The sequence below is a fragment of the Ochlerotatus camptorhynchus genome, unplaced genomic scaffold, assembly GCF_037179485.1.
Source record: "Ochlerotatus camptorhynchus isolate MF236.1 unplaced genomic scaffold, CSIRO-AGI_Acam_v1.1 ptg000253l, whole genome shotgun sequence".
Classification (NCBI taxonomy): Eukaryota; Metazoa; Arthropoda; class Insecta; order Diptera; family Culicidae; genus Ochlerotatus; species Ochlerotatus camptorhynchus.
In genome coordinates this window covers 846,690-865,574 of record NW_027040743.1, presented here as the reverse complement: position 1 = coordinate 865,574, position 18,885 = coordinate 846,690, and the positions used below count along the sequence as shown (strand labels likewise).

General features: G+C 41.7%; 3 protein-coding genes across 3 annotated transcripts; 1 reads left to right on the top strand and 2 right to left on the bottom strand.

The window, feature by feature from the left end:
* Nucleotides 1-1,072: 1,072 nt before the first annotated feature.
* Nucleotides 1,073-3,059, bottom strand: BckdhB (Branched chain keto acid dehydrogenase E1 subunit beta). Its single transcript, XM_065226499.1, has 2 exons — nucleotides 2,162-3,059; nucleotides 1,073-1,458 (listed from the first exon to the last, which is right to left on the bottom strand). The coding sequence occupies exons 1-2, from the start codon at nucleotides 3,032-3,034 to the stop codon at nucleotides 1,231-1,233; spliced, it is 1,101 nt and encodes a 366-aa protein (XP_065082571.1). The 5' UTR covers nucleotides 3,035-3,059; the 3' UTR covers nucleotides 1,073-1,230.
* Nucleotides 3,060-6,446: 3,387 nt separating this feature from the next.
* On the top strand, nucleotides 6,447-10,349 carry oxt (Xylosyltransferase oxt). The gene is made up of 4 exons (XM_065226502.1): nucleotides 6,447-7,445; nucleotides 7,509-7,651; nucleotides 7,722-7,882; nucleotides 7,946-10,349. Exons 1-4 carry the CDS (start codon nucleotides 6,781-6,783, stop codon nucleotides 9,671-9,673), a joined length of 2,697 nt encoding a protein of 898 aa, XP_065082574.1. The 5' UTR covers nucleotides 6,447-6,780; the 3' UTR covers nucleotides 9,674-10,349.
* A 758-nt stretch (nucleotides 10,350-11,107) lies between these two features.
* Nucleotides 11,108-12,355, bottom strand: Elp5 (Elongator complex protein 5). Its single transcript, XM_065226503.1, has 3 exons — nucleotides 12,257-12,355; nucleotides 11,340-11,886; nucleotides 11,108-11,276 (listed from the first exon to the last, which is right to left on the bottom strand). The coding sequence occupies exons 1-3, from the start codon at nucleotides 12,303-12,305 to the stop codon at nucleotides 11,180-11,182; spliced, it is 693 nt and encodes a 230-aa protein (XP_065082575.1). The 5' UTR covers nucleotides 12,306-12,355; the 3' UTR covers nucleotides 11,108-11,179.
* Nucleotides 12,356-18,885: the final 6,530 nt, after the last annotated feature.

Here is an 18,885-nt window from a genome sequence, read left to right as displayed (position 1 = left end):
ATTCAATAAAAAAAATGATTGTGTTAACAATATTTATTGTTAGCCGGGAGACAACGATTTTTTTTATTGAATTCAATACAGAATATTGTTGAAATTAAAATATATTTCTCTGCGTACTACGTTGTCCGTTGCGAAAATGAGCTTCGGTATGACATGGTTCTTAACTTAAAGCTCATCCCACACCTGCCCGATATCATCCGGTCGACACTCCACAAATGAGAGATAAATATGAAAAACCGTCAGTCGGATCGGATGATATCGGGTAGGGGTGGTATAGCTTAATGCAAAACCATCGCTGGTTGTCAAGGTGATCACGCCGTCCGCTGCAAGGAAAATGTTTCTGCACGACGGCAGAGTGGTTGCCACGCCGTCCGAAGCGAAAATGAGCAGAGGCACGACAGCAGCGCTGTTTTACTTTTCAGGTTTCGATTATGAAGACTGGGTTTAAGGAAAATGTTTAATTTATGAAAACAGTACCATGTGTTTAGTTTTTAGTTTATTGTTTAACAAAATTGGAGAAGGAATTATTTTAGCAGATTCATAGAGTTATTTCCTATCGATTAGCGTATTTGGATTTTAACTTAATCTATAAATGACAAAGTTACAAGTGTTCAAAACCTAGCACTATTTCGTCACACTTTTTTTTATTTGCACCCCAGTATTAGTCTATAAAGACGTAGTTTTACGTCCAAAATATCGAATAGGTAATGGAAAAATTCGATCATCTCTAAACTGAAAATCCACTTTTTGAGATAGGTTATATTCAACTCAGATCTTTTTAGTATCTGCTATCTGTTTTTACAGATATACACTATGTACATTCTGGTTATTTTGTGGTTTGAGATATACACCCCTATTCTGTATTTCGTTCGAAACAAAATTCCTGTACAAAAAAATATTTTTTTGTATGAGAATTTCGTTTCGAACGAAATACAGAATAGGGGTGAATATAATCTGAGACTATTTTTAAGGACCTGAATTTCGGATAAAATTAAAATAACTGACTTTATATACACATAAATTACGAAATAAGGCACATTTTATTTTCAACCTGAGGTGGTAACAAAAGTGTGTAGTACAAAAAATTCGTTGTAAAAAGATCATCCACTCTGTCTTAAAGCTAATAAATGCATCATGTTTCGATCCGTTCAGATTGAGCGTCACTATCGATTTATAGTGTAATCACTGGTGGAAGACAAATGCTGTGTAACTTTGCACCGATTCTCTATATTAGTAGTCGATCAGCTTCTTGATCCCGGCCAGGCACCGGAACTTGTCCGGGATGTAGAACGGTTCAAAAACATGCGGGAAGGGGGTATCCCAGCCAGTAATGCGCGCAATTGGTGCTTCCAGATGGAGGAAGCATTCCTCCTGGATGGTGGCGGCCAGTTCCGCCCCAAAGCCACTGGTCAGCGGTGCTTCGTGGGCTATCAGAACGCGGCCGGTTTTCTTGGCGGACTGAAATTGAACATAGTTTTAGATGTAGTTCCGTGTCGGAGCAGGGAGGTCAAATTTCTTGTATAACCACTCGAAGAGAGTAACATGATAAGGCATTTCGCGCTGAAGTGCTGGTAGGGCCTTGCTGATATGTCACCTGATATTGCTAGAAAGTGGCGGAATCGACTATAAATTACCACGTCTGGGTACTTAGCAGCAACTAGTAATCATGGAGAAGCTGTTTCTTATATTCATTCTAGTAGCTAATGGGGCTACTACACTAGTTTTCTCCGAAAAACATCCCGTTCTGGACTGTTTAATGGTAAGTTCGTTTGATTCAAAAGTTGCCTTAAATTTAGAGCAAAATTTCGCTTCAGGATCTTCAAAATTCACTGGAGCATTTCAACTTCCAAGGTGTGGTAAATCTGGTGCAGGATATCGTGGCAACTGGATCCCGTTTAGCCAATCAATACCAACAGTGTCACGATATACTGAAAGATGATCCTCCCACCCCGATGCAGCAGATTATATACGATGCCTGTGAGGCAAAGTGGAAAGTCAGCGTTGGCTTCGAATTGGGAAGACTTAGCTTTGATATCCAGAAGAAGAGCAAAACCGTAGTCGATTTGGTGAACACATTCTCTATATGTTCCGGAATTGTCATACCAAAACACGCACACAAGAAATAAATTAAACCCCGAAAACATATATACTTAATACTTACATTACACACGGTTTCCTTGTCCCATGGCAGAATCGACACAAGATCAATAACCTCGCAATTGACTCCGTATTGTTGCTTCGCCATATCAGCCACCTCCTTCAGCACGTGAATCTGCGTCCCCCAGCCGATTAGGGTCATATCGTTTCCTACTCTCAATATATCGGCCATGCCGATGGGAGATTCAAACGCTTCTACCGGAACTTCCTCTACCGCTGCCCGGTAAAGCGTCTTTGGTTCGAAAACGATGCACGGATCTTTCTCCTTGATACAAGCCAGCAGCAATCCTTTGGCCTTGTTTGGCCCCCGAGGCACGACCACCTTCAGGCCAGGTGTGTGCGCGAAGTACGCCTCGGGACTCTGCGAGTGATAGCAAGCACCATGACCGACTGCTCCGCTAGGAGCTCGGAACGTTAAGGATCCACAGTCAAACAAATTTCCACTCCTGTAACGATACTTGGCTGCTTCGTTCACTATCTGATCAAATGCAGGAAAGATGTAATCCGCAAATTGCATCTCTGCAATGGCAGTAGCCCCGGTGTTCGACACCCCAATTGCAAATCCAGCAATGCCTTGCTCACAAAGTGGTGTATTAAATACACGATCCTTTCCGTATTTCTTCTGCAGGCCCATCGAGCAACGGAAAACTCCTCCAAATGCTACATCTTCTCCGAAAACCAGTGCCGAGCTGTCCCGCTCCATGGCAATATCCATCGCATTGTTAATCGCCTGGAACATGTTCATCTTTTGGGTTGGTCCCTCGACCGGGGCTTTCGCGTCCGGAGTGTATACAAAGTGGGACGATGATCGCGTCACGCTGACCATTGGTGCAACGGACTTTGCCAAGGAGGATCCGGTTAGCTTCAGAAGACTCATTTTTCTGCACTCACAGTACGATTACCTATGTAAAACGAAATGAAGAGGTCAGTTCGTGTAATTTACTTTCGCTTGGCGGTTTGCCGACTTCATTAGATAAGGAAGCACTATAGACTGACAAATAGAATATTGGCAGCGATTAGGGTAAGTGACGTAGTTTTAAATTTATTATATAATTTTGGCACTTTGACAAACATGAATTATTTTCACGATTACCAAGCAGGAACACAAGAAATCCAATGTTTCACTTTCGCTGAATGTTGGTCAACCAAAGAAATTACCACAGAGCAAATTTGTTAGCAAAACATTGATAAAAATTGCGAATTTGAGTACTCACACGTAAGAAATTGTTACGACTATCAACTTTTCGCGAATTTTTGTTGTTGTCAAGTTCGGTTCAGTTCGTTCCGTTTCGTTTCGTTCCATTTCAAATGTGAGTTGCACCCACGCGTGAATTCTGCGGTGGGTGACAGTGGGATCCACAACGAAGCTATAATATCAGGCATAACATTTGATAGCGGCACAAAAGCATTTGCAAACAAACTTTCTAAGGCCCTTTACACGCAAACCAATACCAATTTCGGAAAGGTGCATGCCTAATATAATGAAAATTTTCAAGGGGTTTCTACCACCAAGGGGTAACTCACTCTGCCACCTTGTGTTTAATACCCCGTTCACATTACAGCGTATATCACGTGATATACGGTGTCTTGCAATGAGCACTCATACATCTAGTTTTCACTGGAAATCCTTTGTATGAATGCTCATTGCAAGACAGCCTATATTACGTGATATAGACTGTAATGTGAACGGGGTATAACCAGGGGTATAACACTCCAAAAACACAGTTCGACACACTCCAACACGGATACGAATTTTGTTCATTTATATCAAAAATATAAATGTTTATACTCTAAACATATTAATTATTCAAAGTAAATTGAAAACATGTTTAAAACGAAAATATTTATGTTTAAATTAAATTCAAAGGCATGCTTATTTCAACAATATCAAAATCCATTGTATTTGACGGCTTTTGTCACCATGTCTGTGTTTGACTGACGATGATCGGTTTCTGTACGTGACGAATAAGAATGGAATCATTCTCCAGTGGGACCTCCCTAATAAAAATGGTATGGTTATTTTGCTTAACGACGTTTTCGGGGTATCATCCAAACCATTTGTGGAAAAGTTCGACTGTTTGGGTTATCGTTCGTTTATGGTATTTGTTTATTAGGGCTGGCCAGGCGGAAATGGTTGGCGGAGACAATAAAGGCGCAGAAGTTTTTGGTAGTGACGGGATTAGATCAAGAGCTGGACGAAGCGACAATCTCGGCGACAATGGAGCTGGTGATACTCTGATTGGAAGAATTCCTATCAGTTATATTCCTGTACGAAAGATAGGACTGGCTCCTGGATGAGATGTTCTACGTGGAGACATTATACAGTCATCAAACGCCGGGTACCAGCATTGATGCCATGTCTCGAAAACGTTGCATTGTGGAAGAATCGAATTTGGTTTACAACTGTCTTCCCAGCTTGAGTGTGTCAGGTTGATCGGAAACGAACGTTTTATTTTATCGCGCATTGATGATTTATAATAATCAGGATAATAATAAATAAATATATATTTTTTCTTAACATTAAATACGTTTAAGGTAAACTCTAAAATCATGTTTAAAATAAAAATATTTATTTTTGTTTACAAAGCTGTCAAATCAAACAAAAATATTCACGTTTATTTTCAACTCGAATATTTTTAAAATAAACGTATAATGATTTTTATTTTAAACATTGATATCACATGACTTTGAACATAAAGTACGTTTGAATCCTGGATGTAAACATTCTTGGAAGTGGTGCCAGGATTGATGAAAAACTATCTGTTATGTGGAGACTGCCTGGGTGGCAAGGTGTTTGGAGTGTGTCGGAGTGTGTTTTTGTGGGTGTTAACACAAGGTGGTAGAGTGACTTACCCCCTGGTTTACGTTTATTTTTACCTCAAATATTTTTATTTCGATGATACTTTTTTCTGCGTGAAACACACTTCCACCAGAATTTTCTATTACTTCTGGCACCACTTCCATGACTGTTTACATTCGATCCTGAGTACTGCGAACTAACTCAAAATGCTTGGCATCTGGGAGCCGAGTCAAACTGTCAAACGGGAGCCAAACATTCAAAAGAGCTCAGAAGTCACGTAGGTAGTTACTGTTTGAACTACAAGTAAAGGTGTTGCCACCTACTGAAAACAAATTAAGAATTATAATTATGAAACTGTCAAAACATCAACCTTAGTAGCCGGATAATGTAAATCATCGAGCGTGATGCTCGAAAAAGTGGTTTTATTTGATATTAATAATGCCAAAACTGGGTTGCTGAAACAAGAATGTAATCAAACTTTTAAGAGTCATGTGAGCTTTGTGGGCAGTTGCACTCCCATCACCATGTATACGTTATTTCTGGAGCACAGGAGGAGGAGCCAAGAATTCATTTGACAGCATGTATATACAATTTCGTGAGCTGTTTCAGCAAAACAATTTGAAACTTCGGAAGATTTTCAAGATGTTTTCTAGCTCACTTGAAGAATAAAATCGGCTGAGTTTGCAGTACTCAGATTCGATCAAGCATTCGATTGTTATGTTTATAAACAGTAGCTTTGCATCTACGACGAATATGTTACTCTTTGCTCTTACTGGCAAATAGCTACTGAGACTCAATTATTTTACACCAGCCAGGACACCAGCAGAACAAAACCCGTCCGTCCATCCGTCTTGATTTTTTTTTAGAAATAAGCTTACCTGCATAAATCATTGCGATAAAACTGCCCATCTTTTAAAGTAAATCCTTTCATGAGTCTATTTAACAAAATAGGTTTTTATATTGACAGTCAAGTTGACAGTTCTACAATTCGATTTGAAAGTTTCAACTTTTAAAAGTAAAAAACGAGTTACTTTTGAATTGACAGTTAGCTGATTTTTGTTTTGAAAGCTAAAGACTTTCTACCAAAAAGAACCAACGATAACTTTTAATTCTACCAATGGATTTTTCAATTTTACTAACGATAGTTTTTTGTGTGTATCGGTTTGTCGGTGGCAAAACCTTATTAGAGAAAGCGGCCGCTGGCTGCTCGTGAGCTGCGTGCTCTAAATTTTTAAAAGCCACTCACATTAGATCCGTTTGCGTTGTGTTGACGTAAATTTCACAGTTAGACAATAGATTTAGCTGTCACTTTGCGGCAACGCGTCCGATCCGGATCTAATGTGCGTGGGCCTTTACTGTGCCGCTATAAAACGACCAAAATATCCGTCACCCTATTTTAGGACCAATGTAATGCTGGCAACACTGATAAATTATCTCGCGTGAAACGTCAGACAAAACAAGCAATCAAAACAAAACAGCAAAAAGAAAATTAAAATTTTGTGGAATCTTTGCACGTCCTCTTTGTATCCTGTCTGCTTATTTAATAAAATTTTCAAGAATTTCTCAGTGCGCGTATTTTGTTTGTTATTTTGCTGCGTTTACAGCTCTGATTTAACGTTTCGCACCCAAATCTAACGTAACGAATCAAACAGTGGACGAAACGAGTGTGGCTAAAGTTGGGAATCGAATTTCTTTCCACGAAGAGCACTGTCAGCAGAAATCCTGCACGCCACACGTATTCCCTTCGTCAGCTCCAATGACCTGATAGCGCAACGTGTCGACGACGATCGTTCTTCCAGATGATCCTGCTAGTGTGACCGGAAATGCTGCAAACGTTGGCCCTGCGATGGTTCCGTCGGTACAAAGTGTTCTTCCTGATTGGGCTGTTGATTGTGGGAGCGCAAATATTTCTCGCTTATAAATTGTTGAAGATTCCCGTTTCCGGCACCGAGAGCAACGAGGAACGGGACTTGAGCAAGCGATTGTACGAAAAGTATGTTAAAAAGGTAGCCGGATCGAACCTATCGGCGGATGATGAAGAACCCGGAGGTAATCAGTTGGAGCAGGGACATCAGCTGCAACAGCAGCAGCAGCATGCGAAAGTTCCCGAGAAGGATGGCCGGGAGGTGCGAAAAGATTCGGGCAGGACGTTTCTGAATGTGAACGAGTTGGAGTTTGTGCCGCCGTGTGATATCCGGAGTAGGGAAACTATATCGGCGGTACATAGGGCCAAGAGTCAGGCGTGCAAGAAACAGATCCTGGACATTGGTTGCGAGATTCAGAAGGGGACGTTCTATCCGAGAAGGTTGCCGAATTTTTGTCCCAATGGGGAGTTTGTTCCCGATCGGGAGTTGGGCTGTTTTCAGGATGAGAAGAACTTCCGTATTCTGCCAGGGTATTATACGAATTTTAAGACTAATAATACGCCCAGGCGGTGCATTCAGCTGTGCTTGCAGTCCGGGTTTCTGTACGCTGGGGTACAATATTCGTAAGTACTCGGTTGGGGGGAGGGTAGAGAGATTTGTGATGGATTGAGAATTTAAATTTACAGAAGCGAATGTTTCTGCGGAGATGATCCACCGAAGACGTCGGCTAAATTGCCAGATTCCAGTTGCAATATGAAATGTTCCGGAGACCCGAAGCAGGCCTGCGGGGGATATTTCACTGCAAACGTCTACGAAACCGGAATTGCAAGTAAGATTCTGCTTTACTTGTTATCATTTAGGATTAAAAATGCTGAACAAAATTCGACACTTCATTGCAGAATTCAGCCCACAGACGACGGAGGTAACGATGAAAGCCGGTCAAGAGCCTGTGCGAATCGTATTTTTGCTAACTTTAAACGGCCGAGTCCTGAGGCAGGTTAACCGATTGTTGAAAACGTTGTACAGTCCTAGACACTATTACTTTATACATATCGATTCTGTGAGTTGCTTTTCATGTTGCCAAAAAATAGCTAAATTTGACTTTGCTTTCGTTGTTTTGTAGCGCCAAGAATACCTCTATCGAGAGTTGCTCAAGCTGGAGCAACACTTCCCTAACATTCGAGTGTCTCGCAATCGTTGGTCCACAATCTGGGGCGGTGCGTCGTTGCTGCAGATGCTTATGGGGTGCATGGAGTACTTGCTGAAGGAAGCCCCTGACTGGAAGTGGGACTTTGTGCTCAATCTAAGTGAGAGTGACTTCCCGGTGAAAACTTTGGACAAGTTAGTTCGTTTCCTGGGGGCAAATCGAGGGAAGAATTTTGTGCGAAGTCACGGTCGCGAAGTGCAACGGTTCATTCAAAAGCAGGGCCTAGATCGGACGTTCGTCGAGTGTGATAATCATATGTGGCGCATAGGCGATCGAGTACTGCCCTCGGGGATTCAGATCGACGGGGGCAGCGACTGGATATGCTTGTCGCGAGATTTTGCACGATATGTGACGGAGGGCAGAAATGAGGATCCACTCGTTTCCGGATTGTTGGTTATTTTTAGACAAACAATACTGCCAGCGGAGTCGTTTTTCCACACGGTTCTGCGCAATTCCGAGTTTTGCAATACGTACGTGGACAATAATTTACACGTTACCAACTGGAAGCGGAGGCTGGGCTGCAAGTGTCAGTACAAACAGATTGTGGATTGGTGTGGGTGCAGTCCGAACGATTTCAAACCGGAAGATTGGACCAAACTGCAGGGAACTGAAGCCAAGCAGTTCTATTTTGCCAGAAAGTTCGAGCCCATCATCAACCAGGAAGTGATCCTGCAGCTGGAGGAATGGGTAAATGGCCCGTACCCGGCAGACTACCCAAATCTGCATTCGTACTGGCAAAATTTCTTCCACTATGAGGACAAAGCTATGTCCGTTGATGGAGCTCTGCTAAATGTAGCTCACAGCATCGTGCGAATCAACGCCAAAGCGAAGTTAAGTCAGTTCCAGGAACCATTTCGGATACGAGAGCTGAATCACCATCTAGACCATGATCACTACCGGGGGTTCTTGATCCTATACGAGGCTATGCTGGAAGGCGAGAGTGCACTTTTGGAAACCCGTGCGCAGCCCACCTTTTCCGCTCAAGTATCGAAATCAGCCGCACTTGGCCGCCGGATAACACAACTGGAGGTCAGTACCGATTTCGATCAGAAGGAACAGGTCTCTCGCAATTTCCAACGTGTCATCGATGACAACGCTGAGCTGAACTTGATTTTCCGCTTGGCTGGATTACGCGTGGAAAAGAACACAACAAGTTACCCGTTGACCGTACTGTGGCTGGATCCCCGAGGAGAGTTGGCCGATACCAACGAAATCACCATCGAGGACACCCCTTCCGGTCCACCGGAGAACTTGGTTCATTTCACCAAGGCAGCGAATCTGAAACTGCCTCTGCTGCCGGGTATTTGGACTGCCAAGTTGGTGCACAAGAAGGTCCTCTTGGGGGTCACCCGTTTCTTGGTTATCAAAAGTACACTCATCGGGGCGGTAGATGTTGCGGATGCAAATCAGACAACCAAAGAGCAACAACTGCAAGAACGGGAGCAGCTAGATAGGTTAGTGCAGCAATTTTTTAACATTAAGGAAACTTGTTGGGTGGGGAGAACGGCACAGGGGATGCCAGAGGCTCGACCTGAGGGATTGGCGGAATGCCGGGGCACAAGTTGGAGCAGTTACGCGCCTGATCCAAAGAGCGACATCTACGCAGTGGCCGGTAGGCATCCCGTGGGAATGGGTTTTCTGTGAGAAGTGTGCATTTAGTTTTTATCGGTAGAAAGTTTCTTCTGTTACGCATGATTTTTGTCTGTTTTGTGTTATCAGTGTAGGAAGAATATGAGGAACAAAAAGAAATTGTGTTAGTGCCATCTGTTTTTTTTTACGATGAGCTCGAACCGATTTGATACTTCAGTTGCAATCATCCATGGAGCTTAGGTACTTTCTTAGCATTTCTAATTAAGTCAATGTGATCAATTCCAAAAATGTCGCTGCAGGGAGTCCTGCTAATCCTGAGGATTTCGAAGCCAGCCTCGAGCAAAGAAAGCAGCTAAACAATCCATCACGTACATCAATATTGAGAACTTCCTTAACAATTTTAATCCGTTTTTTGAATGACCTTCTTTTATGTTTGCATTGCAATTGTGGTAAAAATTGGTTCTCAAGCTTATCTAGAGAGTTAAACTCAATTTTTAAATCCACTTCATAGATAACCGGGTTTGTTTAATTATTTTAATGTTTTTAAAATACGGTTAAAGTGTTATTTTAGTATCAACGAAGAAGCTATCTACTCATGTTTCAAGGAAGGAAGGAAGCAAGGAAAGAAGAAAATGTTTTATAGATAGAGCTATTAGTCGATAAGATCTCGCAGAGTGATAAAATGTTATACCAAAAAAAAAAGAAACTTCTAAGAATTACAAAGAGAGAACGATTTCCATTTTTTCTTACTAACAAAAATATCTCTAGAAAGATATAAATTTTTTATTCAAAAATTTAAACTATAACGATTCTTGTAAATAATCATATCGTTTGAATGAAAATCTCGAAATCTAAATTTAAGGAAAGGCAGAAGAAGTATTACAAATGCATTATATAGGGGAAATGGATCTAATGTCGGCCCAAATGCCCATAATTTTGGCCCATATATAAATTCAGCAACCGAATAAATTTTCAATAGCGGGCCAAAATATCCATTAGTACCGTTTCAATGACGCGGAGTGATAAATAGCAGATTTTCAGCGATAGGCCCAATCTTAGATCCATAGGCCAACATTAGACCCCTTTCCCCTACCTATATCGAAAAGTATCGAAGCCGTTGCATTTCAGTCCGTACTCATTTTACAAAAAGAACAATTTAGTGCCACCATTTCAAAGGGGCGTAATTGCTTTTGTAAACAATGACTTTAGCCGTCAATTTCTAGCGAATGAAATCTTACCTCTCCAAAATAACAATGCTAGCTGGTAGAGAAGACATTCCTCTACCTGCTGGTGTCATTATTTTTCATGAGTGAGCTTTTATTCGTGAGAAATCGACGGCTAAAGCCATTGTTTACAAATGCAATTACGCCCCTTTGAAATGTTGGCACTGAATTTACGCTTTATTTTTCTAAAATCACTCCAGTTAAGTCAAAAGCGGAATTGTTTCTGAATATCATTTGTCAGCAATAATTTACTGTAAACCATAAATCGCCTCGTTAATAAAGCTGTACAATAATGTATTTTCGATAACAACCAATGGATCGTTTCAATCAATTCAATTCATATCAACAAGTCATCGTCCGGGTCTTCTTCGTCCAGATCGTCCTGCGCATCCGGATGGTAAAGGACCCGTCCTCCTTCGGCAGTGGCTTTGAAGCTGCAAAAAAAAAATCCCCATTTAAACGCCGTTACACCGAAACATAATGCCATTGAGACGAACAACTCAAACGGTAGCGTAAGAGCTTTCTTCGCTTGCTGCTCCTCTTTGTTCAGATCACCGATTTTGAACGTTCCTAACGAGGCAGGATCAATGCTGGGCGACTCTACCTCGGAAGTCACCATGGCCCGATCGGATTTCTTCAACTCCTTCGTCGAGAAGGTGCCCTCCTGCAGTTGGTATTGGTAGCGCTTGTTGCTGACCGAACCGCCAGATTTTTTAACCAAAATCGAAAGATGTCGCTCGTCTTCCAGTGTCACAATCAGTTCGCTTTGATGTTCCAAGTACGGCAGCAGGAAGCTCTGGGAAATGTTTTTTTCCGTGGCCCACAGGAATAGGTACTGGACCAGATCGTTCCGTTTGCAACGTTGTACGAATTTGAACAATTCCGGTGGATTTTTGATGCGAGCCAGTTTGGATATCCGAGCAAAAAGGTACTGTTCCTGTTCATTTAAGGATTCGACCGGCTTCGGAACGGCATCCGGTCCTTTGCCATCGTGCAACCATATGGTGACTATCTTCTGAGCGGTGGTTTCGATTCCGAGCTGGTCTGTAATTTTTTTATTGATTTAGTTTACGATACGCTGTTGGTTGTACCTTTTATCAGGTCAAGGGAAATAATTGTTTTATAAAATATACGTTAGAAGCTAGTTTGTCAATTCTGTTTTTTTTTCTCGCCTTTATTTTTGATCGTGTGATCTCAATTTGCAAATCCAATTTAATGCAACTTGTTTCAAAAAATCATAAAAAACTCGAAGCAAAATAAGGTGGCAATAAAAATGTTACAGAACTCAAATTTGGGTTGATCTCATTTGGCCGTGTATCCTGCATGAGGGCAAAATTGAAAACAATCAAAATCGCGTAAGAGCAGAATTTAGCGTATAAAGAATTAAATCCGCAATTTGTATATCAAAACTAACCTTTAATAAGAATGATTTTCTGTTGATTCAGTAAATAGTTGCTTAACATCTTAACAAAACTAATTATTACAGTTAGACAAACGAATTCGTTCCGCACGAGACGTAAAGATGTTTTGGTTTGCAAAATAAAATGACATATTTTTGTTTTGAAATACATCATGCATCAGATGAAGTGAAGCACGCCGGTTTGTTTGCAGCGGCTCTGAGACAAAATATATCCGCTTAGGCCCGTTCACACACGACAAAAATGCCATTTTCGCACCCCCACTCCGTAAAGCCCTTATAAGTAAAAGTTTGAACGTTTGCTAAAATCTGTCTGTCAGAATCTTGTGTTGATCTGTTGCTTTCGCCAGACGATAAACCCGCATAAACGCGATCCATAACGTGACCTTACCGAAAATGGCTAAACATTGTTTATAATCCCTGAAACATTAACTGAAATTGTTATGGAACTTTACATGAACGTTTGTGTGATAAAGTTTTGACCTGATGTATTATGGTTCTTTGAAAGTGAACCTAACATATAATAGGAACCATTACACTGAGGCAAGTGGATTTAAGAATTCCATAAATCTACTTTTTTTTTCTTTATTTAGGAGATTTTAAGCCATATGCTGGTTCATCTCCGAAAGCCCCTGAAGGGGACTCCCCTATGTAGTGTTTGAATAAATTATATTTAGCGTGCCAATAAGACTCAGTCTCTGAATCCACTGAACGATTCGTTAAACGATCAAGAGGTACTGAACCAACACTAGTAAATATGCACTGAAAGATACTCATGTATTGTTAGAAATCCCTATATAAACCCCACGGATTAAATAAACCAGTTCAGTTTTATTTCAACTACCAAACTATACACATAAAAAAAAAAGTTGTTGAATATTACACCCAAACTGCTGCAACCAGGTCAATCCATCGGTTGTGTAATATAACGTTGTACGATGTACATCGATTTTGCGAACTAAATTACATCCATTGATGTAATATTGTATCTGCTTTTTGCTATTACATCATTATTTCATACATCAGCTCGAATTACATTGATCGATATTACATTTTTTGTTGCTATGTACGCGTGCAGTTTATTTAGATCCGAGTGTCCTAAAAGTCCCAAATAATACATTAAACCCTATAGTAACGTAGTTTAGAATTTTTCGGTGAACCCTGAGGGGGTTCTCCTGGATATAGGTGTGCTAAGGGTGTTCCCTTGGTACATAGTGGTTTTTACAGAGTCGGTTAATGTTTGTGTTTCGTGGTTGTTCAACGTGATTGGCGCGTCATAAAAGGGATGGCAGTGGTCGTTGTTGTCTTTGAGAGGTTATTGGAGCAGCTTCCGTGGATGGGTTGTTAGTCAGGGCATTGCGTATGTTGTCCGGGATTCCGTTGTGAACCCGGATGCTCGCCCGGATGTTCTGGAAGCAAGGCCAGTTGACGATCAGGTGTTCGACAGTCATTATAGTGTTGCAGGCGTCGCAGCACTTCTGAAAAGATGTAGCGCTGCCCATATTATGGGTTACTCGGGTGTGTCCAGATCGGAGCCAAGATAGGACCTGTCGTAGAGTCGTAGTGTCCTTCCATTTGAAGCTGTCGTCCTTTATTTTCCTTAAGAAAGGTCCCCTTTTTGTAACCCCCACTTGGTACCAGGCGTCTCGAAAGGTTTTTTTCACCCATGTTTTTATGTCTGAACTGGGAACAGATGTGGTAGTCATCCGGCCGGTGCGCCCAGTGGCGGCGAGATGGTCCGCTTCGCAGTTACCACGTATACCACAATGGCCGGGTACCCAGACAAATGAGGTGTTCGGCGGTGCGGTCTTTTGTATTCCTTGGATCCAGGGATGTTTTGATGTTGCTGAATTCAAGGCATATAAAACGCTGGCAGAATCTGTTAGAACGCAAATGGGTTTATCGGAGGGCGTAGTAATGGCTAAGTAGATGGCCGCGGCTTCCACCGAGTAGATGGAGCATTGATCGGGAAGTCGAAAGAATAAACTGTTGAACGTATCTGCTACTCCGTATCCTACTTTTCCCGCAGCCTTGGAGCCGTCCATGAAGCGGTGTTGAAAATTGGCATACTATGTTCTGAGTAGCTCCGCTAGGTGGCTGTGCATAGCGTGAGAGTTTTTCCCTGCCTTAAAGCGCTTGGCAATCGAAAGGTCAACGTGTAGGGTTGGCTCGATGTCAATTATACAAGGTCTGGCCCAACCGGCTTATTGGTATTAGTGAAATGTGGAAATGTTTAGTGGTGTTCGTATTTCATCGCAATGTTTATCTTTTTACACGAAACAGCTGTTTTCTGTGACGACACGTCTGCCATTCGCAGTATGGAATGTTGTGCTGCCGTGACATCGTCATTCGCTTGTTCAGCAATGTTTACAACATTTTTGCTTCTAACACCAGCAAGCTGTTGTTGTTCCAGACCTTGTATGATTGACATAGGGGTTGGCTCTGTCCACCTCTTCCGAATAGAAATTTACATTAGCCCAACGTTTGATTTTGATGTCTACATCAGCATCGAAATCAAATGTATGCCTGATGTCAAACATTAGAAAACATTATGATTTAGTTGTATTTAAGCAACTTAACATGGTGTATAAATCAGAAATTTTGATCGTTGGAAATGCTAACATGTGTGATAGTTTATTAGCTAGAGAATGATCTTTAGAAGAGAGTAGGTGGATAGCTCCGTTAGAGAACGGCAGTATGAAAATTGAATAGAAGTTGAAAATGAGCGAAGGGCCATTAATGCGACAGTTTTTAAAGTTAGACGCACATCTTTTGCCTAACCCGTACGATGTACGCGGAGACTTGAAGTATGTAAGCCTGTAGACTTGGAGACATACTTCAAGTCTCCGCGTACATCGTACGGGTTAGGCAAAAGATGTGCGTCTAATGTCTTGTTCAGACTGGAGAGTTATAACATGTTATAACGGTTGTCAAATAATTGCAACACAGAAACCATCATCAAGATAGCACTATAACATGTTATAACTCTGTAGTCTGAACGTACTATAACTTTAAAAACTGTCGCATTAATGGCCCTTCGCTCATTTTCAAGTTCTATTCAAATTTCATACTGCCGTACTCTAACGGAACTATCCACCTATTGGAGGCGAACCAGCCTAAGACTGAAAGCCTCCTAAATAAAGCTAAATAATAATAATAATAACTATCCACCTACTCTCTTCTAAAGATCATTCTCTAGCTAATAAATTATCACACTAAAGCTTCATGTTAGCATTTCCAACCAACTCTGAAAATCGCTAACTTCGCGTATGAAGTAACATAAAAACACTTTGAATGTAACAGAAGTATGCCAATGATAGTTCACCGCTCAGGAAGACCTTACGTCCCAGCTCTTCACGTTCGGGCACCGGATCAGATTAGTTTTAATCAGGGGGTAAGTCACTCTGCCACCTTGTGCTAAACACATCAAAAACACTCTTCGACACACTCAAACACCCATTAATCACCATGAGAACAATTTTTCAATCTTTTTTGGCAGCACTGCCTAGAGCCAAGAATGTTTACATTCCTATGATGCTCTTTTTAGTTTTTGTGCATTTTTCTTAAGTAGAGATCACCCTCCAGCAATCGGTAGGATTCCACAGAAATCTGATCGGGACACGGACTCCTGATTTCGTCGAACATCTGTCGGTATCAGGGTCGGTATGCGGAATTTCGAGCTGTGGACCGAGTTGCGACGATCTGGAATGGATGTGTTTACAAGTCGGGACGTGAATGTGGTGGACAAGCGACTGTTGATGAAGTTTCTGCAGAGTTGTGCAAGTTGTGAAGGGGAAGGAGAAGGGAGCGAGCATCAGGCAGCGGAAGTCGAGGGAAAGACGTTCCTGGAGTATTTGAAGAAACAAAAGTTGACCTCGAATTTGATCCATTACTTGTTGTTCACAATCGCCATGGGGAATGACCACACTAGCTGCCGGGACGGGTTGGAAGGGGTGAAGAAGTTTCTGCTTAGTTTGGATCGATACGGAAACAGCCCGTTTCTGTTTCCGATGTACGGATGCGGGGAGATTCTGCAGTGTTTCTGCCGGCTGTGCGCCGTTTTCAGAGGGATTTATTGTCTGGGTAAGCCGATCGAGAGTATTAATTTAAAGCGAGATGAAAGGGGCCATCAATGGTTAAAGTTCGGCAAACAGATGATAGAGGCCAATGGGTTGGTCATAGGCAGGGGTACGTTGAGAAGGAGATTTTCGGAGTAAAGGAAGGCTCGAGGGAAGAGAAGCGAAAGGACCACTGTGGTCAAATGGCACGTGCTATATTTTTTGACGAATGTTCCATTGGGTGGTGCATCGCAGAATTCCGGTGGAGGTGGCGTGTCGCTGATGAAACTGTCCTCCGTGGAAGCGCACGAAGATGGGGCTACCATTATCCAGTTGACACACTTTAGTGGAACTTGCCCGAAGGACATTTGTAAGTAATCAGGTCTGCCTAGGCGTGTGGACAATTTATAATTTATTTTGATTGTTTTCAAGATCTCATCACTCATCCACATTGATGCAATAGTTATTTTTTAAAGCACTTGGTAGCCTAAACACAAAAATGCTTTAAAAGTGAAATGTTCCGTTTTTCCGATATGGATACTCGAAATGCCTTACATCACCTTTAGGGTCTCTATTGCTGCAATGATGACTCCCACAATTGGGGATGATGATTCAACGTCAAGCTCAACATAATAATAGCAGACCATTTCAGCCTCTAATGAGCTAAATTATCCGTAACTATATGAAGAAATGAGCGCATAATAATCATCCAGTCAATGATTGACCGATAGCTGTAGAAAGATATGCCTTTCTAATTTGGTAGTCATTCCATATACGCACTACCAAATCAGAGAGATCCGGCCTACAGCCGGCGGTTAATTTTTGCAGGACGAGTCTAAGGGGCACGATAATGAAAGTTGATCGAATGGTTGCTGAGCAGATGTGGGCTATTTCATCGGATTATTCAGAATATGCTTTGTTCTTCCCGTTATGCCACTCAACAAGTTCATATATGGCTATCAAGACAGTTACGAAGAAAAAGCTGGTTATGTATATTTTGTGTGTATGCCAGAACTAGCGCTACTTGGAAAAAAAATCCATTCCGTATTCGTGAACTACTATGAAATATGCACCGGTTCTCGTTCACTAAGTATATTAAGACATCAAACGACCAAATGCGTGCTTCGAGGGTGGCATAGTTGGAATCCTCCCGATCATATTCGCATCGATCCTTGCTCCATGTATTCTCACGAGGAGGTCACCACTCGTTCCGACCCATTCCGCCGGTAATGGGTTGTCGGCTGCAATATCCGATGTATTCTTTGACGGCCCGGTCATATCAAAGCAGGATCTAACGTCTCCAGGTAGTTAGTAGTCATGAAGACAATTCTCCCCTCCGTCGATGCCACTCCGTTCGTTTAACAAACCACTAAACGATTCAAACCCTCGAATGCTGCCTTTTGCACGCGATAATAAAGCGGCGTCTGTGTTCTAAAAAAAGAAAATCTCAGTGACATTCACTACCAGGTTCACTACCCTTCTCGAGACGCTCCTATCCTACCTTCTTCCAATATTTTGAAGTATACGTTTTTGTCCCGTCCAAACACAGTCAGCTGTTCCGTTTACCACGGTATTCCCGCGTGCAAATCCAGTGTGTGTTGTTCTCTGGCTTGGTCCACGTTCATCCGTATCGCAGCACGTTCGGCAGGAGGAGTCTGAAAATTTATTGTTTATTGTTATCCTTTCTCCAATCAACAGCAAACACATCGCATTGGAATCAGCTGTGATAGATGCAGTGGTTGCCAGAAAACTTTATTTTTCACTCAACGTTTTGACAACTATGTTAACACGCTGAAACACCTTCTGACACCCAAAAACACCGAAGAAACACAATAAGCACGGACACAAGGTGGCAGAGTGACTTACCCCCTGGTTTTAATAATTCAAATGAATTGTTATTATTCATTCTCTTGACTTTTGGATCCGTAGAGTTTTAATTAACAGTTGAGCCACAGACAAACAGACGTAACTCTTTGAGAAAGTTTTTCTTGAAAACATAGTATCTCAAAACATATGACCTCAGTAGCGACATCTTTCAGGCTTCTCGCGGAAAACAAGCTTGTTCGCTAACTCGCAAACAATATTGCATAAAAGTTCTATAGAATGTATAGAAACGTCAAAGTGATCCGATGCCAGCGCTGCGGCGAGTAGTTCGCGGAACTGATAATATTCAAATCAACCGTTAAATGCGTGAACGAAGATACACAATGAAGAGCTACGTCTGTTTGTCTGTGGTTGAGCCTTACAAATAAATTAAATGGATAAAAAAAAAAATGTTGACATAAAATATTAAACCGAAGCAGATTGGAACCAAACCCTAGACGTTGAGATTACAAGGCCTGTCTGTAGACCACTTGTCTTTCAACGCTTGGGAAAATTAAATGGTTATAGGCGTATAAGAGCTGCCTCATATTAGACGAAAATCATGCAAAAGTCACGCTTTTGAAATTCATATGTGTCGTTCGTAAGTCGAGCCTTATGAAATAGTTTATTTGCCTCAGTGTACCATTCAAAATAGTTGTTTTCTCCATTAAAACGTAACAGTTTGTAACATAAACTGAGCTACCC